The sequence below is a fragment of the Peromyscus leucopus genome, chromosome 6 (genome assembly GCF_004664715.2).
Source record: "Peromyscus leucopus breed LL Stock chromosome 6, UCI_PerLeu_2.1, whole genome shotgun sequence".
Taxonomy (NCBI): domain Eukaryota; kingdom Metazoa; phylum Chordata; class Mammalia; order Rodentia; family Cricetidae; genus Peromyscus; species Peromyscus leucopus.
In genome coordinates, this window is record NC_051068.1 from 66,344,893 (window position 1) to 66,356,929 (window position 12,037).

The 12,037-nt window shown below is 44.6% G+C and overlaps 1 protein-coding gene across 1 annotated transcript in view; it reads left to right on the forward strand.

Moving 5' to 3' along the window:
• Nucleotides 1-9,128: 9,128 nt before the first annotated feature.
• The window catches only part of Iqgap3 (IQ motif containing GTPase activating protein 3), a 42,777-nt gene continuing 39,868 nt past the window's right edge, over nt 9,129-12,037 (forward strand). Inside the window, 1 exon segment of the mRNA XM_028857666.2 lies at nt 9,129-9,231. Coding sequence (XP_028713499.1) covers nt 9,195-9,231 — 37 coding nt within the window. The 5' untranslated portion in view covers nt 9,129-9,194.

The following is a 12,037-nucleotide window of genomic DNA, read 5'->3' on the forward strand; positions in this document are numbered from 1 at the left end:
GAGTCCTTCAAATAATCAAAACGTCAGGGGACTATTAATCAATTATATCCTCAAAGATTATCTATCCCTTCTTCCCATTTCTTCTTTTTAATTTATATTTATTTTTAATTTTAAAGTAGGTTCACATGATCCTCTTTGCTCAGCCTCCTGAGTGCTGGGATTACAGATATGTGTCACCCTGCCCTGCTCAGTCTCTCCCTTTCAAAGGGGAGGTGACAGCCAAAGAGTTCCATCTGCTACAGAGTGACTGTAAGCATTAGTGAGACCTAGACCATTCCAGAAGTGGACCTTTCCATGTGTACACATACTACCTTGCATACATAATTGCATACACACGTGCACATGCACATACATGCACACTCACATGCATACATAAATGTGCACTGAATGGCATGTTTATGGTTGGTAACAGGATGGCAGGTGATGCTCATAAGAAGCCTGCAGAGTAGAAGAACTTCCTTGTCCCTGGACTCTTTAACCTCCAGGTTCTGTTTAATGAGAGGACAGGAGGCCCCACAATAACCAGAACCCACAAACCCCTAACCCACCATTGATGGCTGCATCTGAAAGGAGATATCCTCACTGCCTAGGGAAAAGCCCTCTTGGAGAAGAAAGGCCATGGCCAGAAGCAAACTCATGAAGTAGTTGCGCCGAGCACAGTTGCGATGCGGCGTTTGACGCAGGCCTGGTACCCGGCGCCGTATCTGTGCTCCAGACGGCTGAAGCCTCTGCTCTGGCCTGGGCTTTCAGAGGTGCTAGCACAGCCAGTGCAGGCCCGTTAGGCCAACAAGTCCCATATGCAGCAGGCTTCCCTTCAGGAAGATAATCTGGGGAGGGGCAGGGCCTGAAAGTGCTCTTAGCCAAAGGAGCTGCCCGTAACCAAGGTCATTTCCAAACCATTGGCCAGTTCCTTCTCTGTCTTGCCCAACACATCCTTGCAACTCCCTCTGTAATTATTTAAACACAGAATACCACCGAGAATATAAACAGCAGGATGATCACAATCAACAAGGTCATTTCAGCAATAACTTAAATACCAGCGGCCTCAGTTCTCCGATCAAAAGACACAGACTGACTGAATTCACCAAGAAAAAAATCCATCTATCTGTTACCGCCAAGAAACACAGCTTTAAAGATGGATACCAACTTAGGGAAAAAGGACAGACAAAAGTACTCTAATCAAATAGAACAGGAAATAAGCAGGCATCACTGTCCTAATATCTGACAAAACAGACTTCAAACTAAAACAAGTCAAAAGAGATAAAGAGGGACATTTCATTCTAATCAAAGGAATGGTTAACCAAGAAGACATTACTATCCTAAACATGTATGCATCAAATTCTGGGGTGCCCAATTTCATAAGAAATCTACTACTGGACTTAAAGACACAAATTAACTTCAATCCATTAAAAGTTGGTGATTTCAGTACCCTACTTTCTCCAATAAACAGGTCATCTGGACAAGAAATAAACAGAGAAACATCATTAATTGACATCATACATCAAATGGACTTAACAAATATCTACAGACTATTTCACCCAAACATCAAAGAAAATACAAGAGTAGTAGTACATGAAATCTTTTCTAAAGTAGACCACATCTGGGACACAAAACAAACCTTTACAAATTCAAGAAGCTTGAAATAACTCCTTGTATCCTATCTGAACACAATGCAATAAAACTTGAAATTGACAGCAAAAAAAAAAATTTCTCTAGTCAATATACAAACTCAGAGACTAAATAGCTCATTATTGAATGATCAGTGGGTCAAAGAAGAAATCAAGAAAGAAATAAACTTCCTGGAACTAGGACTAGTAGTGGCTCACGCCTTTAACCCCAGCACTCAGGAGGCAGAGCCAGGTGGATCTCTGTGAGTTAGAGGCCAGCCTGGTCTACAGAGCGAGATCCAGAACAGGCTCCAAAGCTACATAGAGAAACCCTGTCTCGAAAAACCAAAAAAACAAAAACAAAACAAAACAAAAACTTCCTGAAACTAAATGAAAATGAAAACACAACCAATGAAACCTCTGGGACACATTGAAAGCAGCCCTACGAGGGGAATTTATAGCTCCAAGTGCAGGCAAAATAAAGAATCAGAAAGAGTACAAATAAATGGCTTCATAATGCAGCCCCAAAAGCTAGAAAGGTAAGAAGAGCTGAGAAAATTTTAAAAGTCTAAGGCCAAATGGATTTCCAGCAGATACTACCAAAAGATACTACTACACTCAAAGAAGATCTACAGCCAGTCCTTCTTCAATATTAAAACAAACGAACAAAAAAGAAATGAATAAACAGAAGGAGCGCTCCCAAACTTCTATAAACCCAATATCACTCTCATATCCAAACCAGGCAAAAACACTATTAAAAAAAGAAAACTACAGGCCAATATCCTTGACCAACACAGATTCAAAAGTACTCAAGAAATACTTACAAACAGAATACAGACATATATAGAAAGACTATATACCAAGACCATGTTGGCTTTATCCCTAAAATGAATGCAGGGATGGTTCAACACATGCAAGTCCATAAATGTAACAAGTCACATAAATGGACCTAAAGAAAAGAATGATCATCTCAATGGATGCAGAAAAGACTCCTGACAAAATCCAACATGTCTCACAACAAAAGTCCTAAGAATGCAGGGCTAGAGGGAACACATCTCAACACAATTAAAGCTGTATATGAGAAACCCACGGCCAGCTCATCCTAAATGGAGCAATGTGTACAGCAATCCACTGAAGTGAGGGGTGAGACAGGGCCGACCACTTCCCCACTCCTTTTCAGCATCGTGAGAAGTACGAGCTGGAGCGACCAGGAGAGAGAAGGAAATGAAAGGGATAAAAGGGGAAAAGAAGAAGCCAGACCATCCCTATTTGCAGATGATATGATACTATACATTAGAGATCCCAAAATTCTACCAGAAAACTTCTAGAAATGATAAACAAATTTAGCAATGTGGCAGGATGCAGAATCATCTCGCACAAATCAATAGCTTTTCTTTTCTTTCTTTTCTTCTTTTTTTTTTTTTTTTTTTTTTTTTGACAGGGTTTCTCTGTGTAGCTTTGCGCCTTTCCTGGAACTCACTTGGTAGCCCAGGCTGGCCTCGAACTCACAGAGATCCGTCTGGCTCTGCCTCCCAAGTGCTGGGATTAAAGGCATGCGCCACCACCGCCCGACATCAATAGCTTTTCTACACACCAACAACAAACATATAGAGAAGGAGATCGTGGACACAGTCCCATTCACAATAGCCTCAAAGAAAACAAAGGATCTAGGAAAAAACCTAACTGAGGAAGTGGAAGACCTCGCCAATGAAAAATTTAAACTCTGACGAAAGAGATAGACACTAGAAAATGGAAAGACATTCCATGCTCACAGATTTATAGAATTAATATTGTGAAAATGACCATTCTACCAAAAACTATCTATAGATTCAATGCAATATCAGTCAAAATTCCCATCTTGTTCTTAACAGAAATAGAAAATAAAACTATCCTAATTTTTTTTGAGGCAAGGTTTCTCTGTGTAACAGTGCTGGCTGTCCTGGAACTCGCTCTGTAGACCAAGCTGGCCTTAAATTCACAGAGATCTGATTGCCTCTGTCTCCAGAGTGCTGGGATTAAAGGCATGTGCCACTACTGCCCACTATACTAAAATTTATATGGAACCACAGAAGACCCCAGACAGCCAAAACAATCGTGAGCAAAAAGAACAATTCTGGGAGGGTCACCATTCTAGATCTTAAGATATATTACAGAGTCATAATAATAAAAACAGTGTGGTGCTGGCACAAAAACAGATACATAGACCAATGGAGAAAAGTTGAAGACCCAAGCATGGGTACAGGTAACTTCAGCCATTTAGTATTTGACAAAGATGTCAAAATCACACACTAGAGAAAAGAGAGCGTCTTCAATGAAAGGTGCTAGGAAACCTGAATTCCCACACGCAGAGAATGAAATTAGACTCATATCTATCACCTTGCACAAAAATTAATTCCAAATGAATCAAATACCTTGATGTGGAACCTGAAACTGATAGAAGAAAACATAGGCGGTACTACATGATAGAGGCCTAGGAAAGGCTTACGAAGAGGACTCCGTTTGCCCAGGAATTAAAGTCAACAGCAGACAAGTTAGGAAGCTAAGGCCAAGAAACATCTCACAACTAAGGAAAGAATCCCACAGAACTGGAGAGAATCTTTCCAGCTAAGACGGAGGATTAATATCTAGAATATACCAAGAACTCAAAAAACAAGAGTGAAAAACCCAAATGACCCATTCTCAAGAAACAGACCTGGAACTTGAGTACAGAGTTCTAAAAAGAAGGAAAACAACTGTCCAGGAAATATCTCAAAGATGTTCCTTGTCCCTAGTAATCAGGGAAATGCAAATCAAAACAACTCTGAGATGTCGTCTTACCCTGGTCAGAATGGCAAATATCAACAAAGCAATAAACCCTGGAGATCAGGACGGGAGAGGCAGTCCTCATTCACTGTTGTCAAGATTGTAAACTGCCACAGCCACCATGAAAATCAGCATGGAGAATTCTCAAAACGCTAAAATTAAATCTACCATATGACAGAGCTATACAACTCCTTGGCATATGCCCACATGACTCAACATCATACTCTCCAGATATGATTCCTCAGCCATGTTTATTGCTGCTCTATTCACAATGGCTGAAATGGAAACCACCTTACTGTCCTTCAACTGACGAATGGATAATGAAAATGTGGCGCATACACACTATGGAATACACACTACTACTCAGCAGTGAAGAAAAATGAAATCATGAATTTTGCAGGTAAATGGATGGAGCAAGAAAAGATCTTATTGAGGGAGGTAACTGAGACCAGAAGGACAAATGTATTATGTTCTCTCTCACTGGAGGCTCCTGGCTCTAAATCTTCAGATGTGAGTACATCGCTTGAAGTGATTGCAGAAACCTGGAGAGTGAAACAGGACCATTGCCTGGATAGGAGGTGGGGATGTGGGGTTGAGAGAGGGGAACAGCAGGGTACATGTGACCTGAGCAGGGAAATGAAAGAGGGGGCTCTTTAGGGATGGGGGGGATACACGAGAAGTTGGGATGAGGTCCTGTGGAAGGAGTAGAAAGATTGTAAGAGCCAGAAGTTCAGGGAGTGTTCTGTCAGATTGGGTCTCCTAGGAATGTCAGAAGTTACACCCATAAAACCTCACCGATGTCGCTGTTCAAACATGAGCTAAACAAGGACGACACCAATGGCCATGGCAAAATGGATGGAGGAAAAGCTCACGAGGCCTACACAAAGAACTGTAGGCAACTGAGGAAAGCTTAGAGCAAGAGACGGTCTTCCCCAGGGAAGAGCTCACCAATCGGTCGTGCAGTGCCGAATGGTCAGTCCTGAAAACATGCACACAGACAACATTATACAGACTGAGTGGGTTATATTTAGGAATATACATGCGTGTACATAAACATATATGAATGCACTGACAATTAGTAAAAAAGAGGCCATGAATTTGAAAGAGAGTAAGGGGGTATATGGAAGGCTTTGGAGGGAGGAAAGGGAGGGAGGAATGTGATCATAATCTCAAAACAGCATTCATATACATGACTTTTTAGAAAAGCAACTGAAGAGAGAAAGGATTTATATGAGCTCATAGTTCAAGGTACAGTTCATCCTGGTCTGAAATCAGAGCAGCAGGACCTTGAAGTAGCTGCATCTACAATCAGGAAACAGCAAGAGCCAAATGCAGGGCTGTCTGCTCAGCCCCACTTTATGCAGTCCAGGAGCCCCTGGCCAGGGAATGGTCCCACCCACGATTTTAAAAGGTCTTCTTACATCAGTTAACATAACCAACACAACCCCCCCACGCACGGCTAGAGGCCTGTCTTCCAGGTGATTCTACCGGGTTGACATTTAACAATAGCTATCTTAGAGCCTTTTCAAATGTCTGCCATGAGGCTTTGAGCCTTGGCCACCGCTGCTTGCATGACATGTGGAGAAGGGAGAAAATATAGGTCAGAAAAGCCTAGCCCACACTATGCCCGCCTGCCCGCCCGCCCGCTCCTTTTCTCACCATAGTTGTTATAATTGTCTTTATTAGTGAAGCCGTATTATCGGTCCTCTGTGCCACTGAAGTGGCTTCCCAATTAGTCTGTACCCAGTCTCTCTCTCTCCAGGTCCCTGCTGTCATCTTTTCTAAAGCACGAGGCTGCTCTGACCTGCGTCTAAAGGGTTGGTAGTTGCTCACCAGCTGCGGTCTCCGTGCCTTGGCAAGGTGCCTACGGACCATGTCTGTCTCCCTCGCTGACCTTTTCTCCACATCACTAAGACAAGCTGAAGGTCCCTAAATATTGTTACCCATGCTGTTCCCACTGTGTGGGGCGCCCCTCACCTTGAATCTGGTAAATTCTTCCAGTTTCAGCTTTGATAATCAGGGGCCAGAGGCACAGCTCCCTGCCGCCACTGTAGCAGCCTGAGTTCGTTTCAGAGACCTCTGCCAGGTGAAGCCGGGATTCTGATTTTGCTGCAGAAAGGAATTTCAGGACAAGTCAGAATGAAGCAGAAATGGAGTTTTATTAATAGGAGCTTTGAGCATAGATTTAAGCACAGCTGTTAATAGGGAAAAGAGAGAGACTACACACCCAAGCATGGGTGTGGGCTTCTGCCGTGACTCATGCTTTTTGTGCCTTTGTAATAACCATATATCAGATTTCGACGGCTTCTGAAGTTACATCGAAGGTTGCCAGGGAACCTAAGGGATCATTGGTTGGTTGTCAAGGTGCATGGGACAAGGTCACATGGAGCAGGGAAAGCCGTAGGCAGACATGAAGATTGCACAAGACAGCTGAACTATGTTTTTTACTGTAAACAATGATCATATTCTTATTTGTGAGATTCCCAGAAAAGGGGCTTGGCCTTTGTGGCAGGGGCTGCTCAGAGCACTGCTCCGTGGGAGTCTGCAGAAGTACACCGGCAAGCAGACAAACCTGCCTTCTGTCTTGCGCTGCAGAGCCTTCAAAGGGCACTCTCCTGCATTCCCAGGTTCTGGGGCTCCAGGGTCAGGAGAATGTAGGTGACTTAGATGGCCCCTTACAATTCACCACTTACCAAAGACACCACAGGATGGGATCCCATAGGGACTTGGGGAACACTTAGGCCTTCACTCCACATTGCAGGTCCATATCTGGAAAAGAAGGAGCAAGGCCAGATTGGAAGACCCACATGTGCTTAGGTCTTAATCATGCATGGTTCACTGAAACTTGAAGATGTTTTTCTTTCCTTTTTTTCCATTTGGCAATTTCATATATGTATATAATGGGTTGTGATCAGTTCATTCCTCATATTGTATCATTCTTACTTGAAATATTTCTGTATAAAAAGAATATTATTGGGGCTGGAGGGATCGCTCAAAGGTTAAGAACACTGGCTGTTCTTCCTGAGGTCCTGAGTTCAATTCCCAGCAACCACATGGTGGCTCACAACCATCTGTAATGAGATCTGGTGCCCTCTTCTGGCCTGCAGGCGTACACTCCTGCAGAACACTGTGTGCATAATAAATAAATACATCTAAAAAAAAAACATTATCTCTATATTTTCTCTGTAGGTAGTCTTCACATCAATTTTGTTAGTTGTGTGGAAAGTCTTTTTTTAAAAATGATTTATTTAGTTTCATTTTATATGCATTGGTGTTTTGCTCGTGTGTATGGGTGTCAGATCCCCTGGAACTGGAGTTACAGACAGTTGTGAGCTGCCATGTGGATGCTGGGAATTGAACCCAGATCCTCTTGAAGAGCAGATAGTGGTTTTAACTGCTGACCCATCTCTTCAGCTCCAGGTAGGAAGTCTTAACTCTTAGGTGGTGAAGAGATTTCAACCAGACTCCATGGTGAGGGGCCCCATTTCTAGTTTTTAATTTTTTAATTTTAATTTTTTTTTTTTTACTCTTTTGGATCTTTGGGGCCTGCCACCCAGCTCCCAGATTAATACATAGAGGCTTATTCTTACTTATGAATGCCTGGCCTTAGCTTGGCTTATTTCTAGCCAGCTTTTCTTAAATTATTCTGTCAACCTTTTGTCTCTGGGCTTTCCCCTTCATCTTCTATATACCGTTCATTACTTCTTCCTCCATGGCTTGCTGTTGGGTGGCTGACCAACATCCTTCTCTCCTCTTGATCCTTGATCTTTTTTTTTTTAAATGAATTCTTTTTTTAAGATTATTTATTTATTTAGAAGAAAATATCAGATCTCATTACAGATGGTTGTGAGCTACCATGTGGGTCCTGGGAATTGAACTCAGGACGTCTGGAAGAGCAGCCAGTGCTCTTTACCTCTGAGCCATCTCTCCAGCCCCCCCCCCTTGATCTTCTCTTCCCAGATTTCTCCTATTCATTCTCTCTGCCTGCCAGCCCCGCCTATCCTTTCTCCTGCCTTGTTATTGGCCGTCAGCTCTTTATTAGACCATCAGGTGTTTTAGACAGGCAAAGTAACCCAGCTTCACAGAGTTAAACAAATGCAACAGAAAAGAATGCAGCACATCTTTGCATCATTAAACAAACGTTCCACAGCATAAATAAATGTAACACATCTTCAACTAATATTCCACAACACCATTCCCTACCCATGCCCTTTTAATTAGATCTGTTTTTCTTTTTGGTTTTTCGAGACAGGGTTTCTCTGTGTAGCTTTGCTACCGGGCTGGCCTGTGCCCCAAACTCACAGAGATCCGCCTGCCTCTGCCTCCCGAGCGCTGGGATTAAAGGCGTGTGCCACCACCGCCCGGCAGAGATCTGTTTTTCTATCTTGCCTCAAGATCAGCTGAAGCCTCCACTAGGAAGGTCCCTGCCCTCCGCTGAGTGGTTCTCTACTTCAGTGCAGCACTGACCTCCAAGCTCTTTGACTCTGCGTCTAATACTTGTTACAACAGCACTCACTAGAGAGCATGTATACACCTATATTTGTCACCTAGAAAGGAAGGGCGGCGGCAGGGACTATTTGATAAAGCCAACTGAGCAGAGAAGGGGCCTTGTAGACAGAGCAAATCAAGGAACTGCCCCAAAGCGATCCCTAGTGTCCCTACCTGGGAGAAACTACGAAACCCAGGATTCCCTGCGGCACAACCGGAAGCATCCCATCCCGGTGTGACCGCGGTGAGGGGTGGTGTCCCAGAGGCGGGAGATTCAAAACTGGCAGGAGAAGGAACATGGAGCCGTGTGCGGCAGGCCGGGCTCGGACAGCCTGTGAGTTGGAGAGGGATCTCAGGGGAGTGGAACGGGGGTGCTGCCGGTGGGGCTTGGCCTTCGCGGGCGGGGCTGCCCGGAGCTCGGCTCGGTGGGGAGTGGGCCGGTGTGCGCAGGGTAACCGAGCTGCCGAACCTTCCTAGGGTGCTCTCCCTTATTCTCAGGTTCTGGGGCCCCAGGGTCGGGGGATGCAGACGATCTAGATGGCCCCTTAAAATTCTGCAGTTACCATACTCGCCAAAGGGTGTCACGGGATGGAATTCCGCACGGAGACACCCCCTCTCAAACTTCTGGGTTCCCGATCACCTGGCCACTTGTTTAAAATGCAGAACCTGGAGGGCGGGCTTGGTGGCGCACTCCCTCCGGTGATTCCAGCAGTTGGAAAGTGGAGGCAGGAGGTCCAGAGTTCATGGTCATTCTTAGCCACCTAGTACTTGGAGGACGGCGCGGGCTACCTGAAACACCGCTTTCTTGGAGAGAAACCCAGGTTTCTGGGAAGGATCAGCGGAATGAAAAACAAAACCTGCTTTCTTTACCCCATCACCACTGGGACATAAAGAGCAAAATCGGTGTCCACTCAGCTCATGAGGGAATGCTAGTTTCAGAAAAACCATTTTGTGGTGGCTGTTGTTTTTGATTTGGGGGTGGGGGAGCTTTTTTGTTGTTGTCGTTGTTGTTATTGGTTTTTTGAGAGACTGTGTGCGCGCGCGTGCGTGTGTTGGTGCGCGCTCTAGGCCCCGCCCATTCCATCCCTCTGAGTCCCCAACTCATAGCTCTGAGGTGATGTCACTCACTTTACGGGGTTTATTTTCCATTCTTGAACAGCCAACTCTTGTTCCTTGTAAATTCCCTCAGAGGAACCCATGAGTTTTCTGCCGTTGGCCAGTACTTTCAAATCTGTATTTGGAAGTGTGTGTCTGTGGGGTTGGACTTTTATAACTGCCAATTCAAACACGCCCAGCCCTTCCTGACATCACACAGCAGCCTCTCCAAGATGAGGAACTAGGATAAGGAGTGAAAATAACTGCTGCCCAGGCAAAGCCAAACCGACCAAGCTGTCTCCTGCATGCTCTCCTGCATGCTCTTTGTCGTGCATGCACGCAGCTCTTCCTCACCCTGTTGAATTGTGTGTTGTGTCCCCCACAAGAAACAGAGAGATAGAGACTGTGGCTAAGGCAGAAGAGGAGTGCTATCCCATTTAAGGCATTCCCTGTTCTTGAGTTTGGAGGTCAGAGTGTTATCTACATTTTGTTCAGCGTGAAGATTGCTTTCCTCCTCGGGTGAGCTATAGAAAAAAGGATAGTGATGATACCTGTGTGATCTTTTAACATTCCCTTTGTCCTTCCCTTTAATCTTGTGAATAGTGTGGATCCCTCAGTTGGGCCAGCTGTTCTTCTTCAACCTGCTTGTCATGCTTCGAAGCTCAGAACAGTTTGCTTCCTTTGCCAGCCCGAGATCTTACTCATGGCTATAACTGCACCCCTCACTTCGGGTTGGAGTTATTCACTTACATGGTTTTCTCTTCTAATAATTGTCTCTGTGTTCTCTCTCTCTCTCCCTCCCTCTTTCCCTCTCCCTCTCCCTCCCTCCCTTCCTCTCCTTCCTCCATCTCTCTTTCTCTCTCTCTCAGTAAGTATTATGTTTTACTTGCCTGTATGTCTTTTATATTGCAAGAATGCCTGGGGCCAGTGAAGGCAATAAGAAGGCATCAGGTCCCTGGAACTGGCGTTATAGACAGTTGTGAGACACCGCGTTGGTGTGGAGAATTTAACCCAAATCCTCTGCAAGAGCAGTCTTTTTCTTCCTTTGTTTTTGTTTGTTTATGTTTTGTTTTGTTTTTTGGGACAGAGTTTCTCTGTAGTTTTGGTTCCTGTCCTAGATCTCATTCTGTAGACTAGACTGGCCTTGAACTCACAGAGATCTGGCTGCCTCTGTCTCCCCAGAGCTGGGATTAAAGGCGTGTGCCACCACGCCAGGCTTGTATTTTTTTAAGAGTAGAGGTTCACTAGCCCAGGGCCGGACAGAAAGATATTGAGTGACTGTGCTTAATTGTTGACTGTGTTAGCCATGCTTCCACGGGAGCCCCTGGGACAGCATGTCTTTGAGAAGTTAGCACGTAATGAAGGGTAAGACTCGAAACTAAGGTCCCAGCTGAGGAGGGCTTTGGATAGCCCTGCTGGTGGCACTGGAGGGCGTTCTTGAGGCAGACTTGGGAAAGAGGAGAAAGACAGGAAGATGGCTGCAGAGGAAAGAAGGAGGTGTCTCTGGTAAAGAAGGATGTTTCCTGATAATGGGTGAACTGGGACGTGGAGAGTGTTTCTGTGCTCGGAAGGGGCTGCCTGGGGGATATGTTCAAAAACAGCTGCATTAAAAAAACAAACAAACAAAAAAAGCAATCAACTCAGGAAAGCAGCGATTTTGAGTCAGAAAGCAAACAACAAGAAACTTCGAAAAACCAAAAACAGCTGCAGAGCTCAGGTTCCTGTCGATTTTTTGCTCTTTAAGATTTATTTTTTCAGGGCTGGAGAGATGGCTCAGTGGTTAAGAGCACTGACTGCTCTTCCAGAGGTCCTGAGTTCAATTCCCAGCAACCACATGGTGGCTCACAACCATCTGTAATGATATCTGATGTCCTCTTCTGGTCATACATGCTGTATACAAAATAAATAAAAATATCTTTTAAAAAAAAAAAAGACTTATCTTTTCATTTATGGGCATGTGTCTGTGTGTATATATGCCCTGTGTGTGTGTGGGTGCCCACAGAAGCCAGAAGAGGGCATTGGCTCCCCTGAAGCTGGTTGGTTAC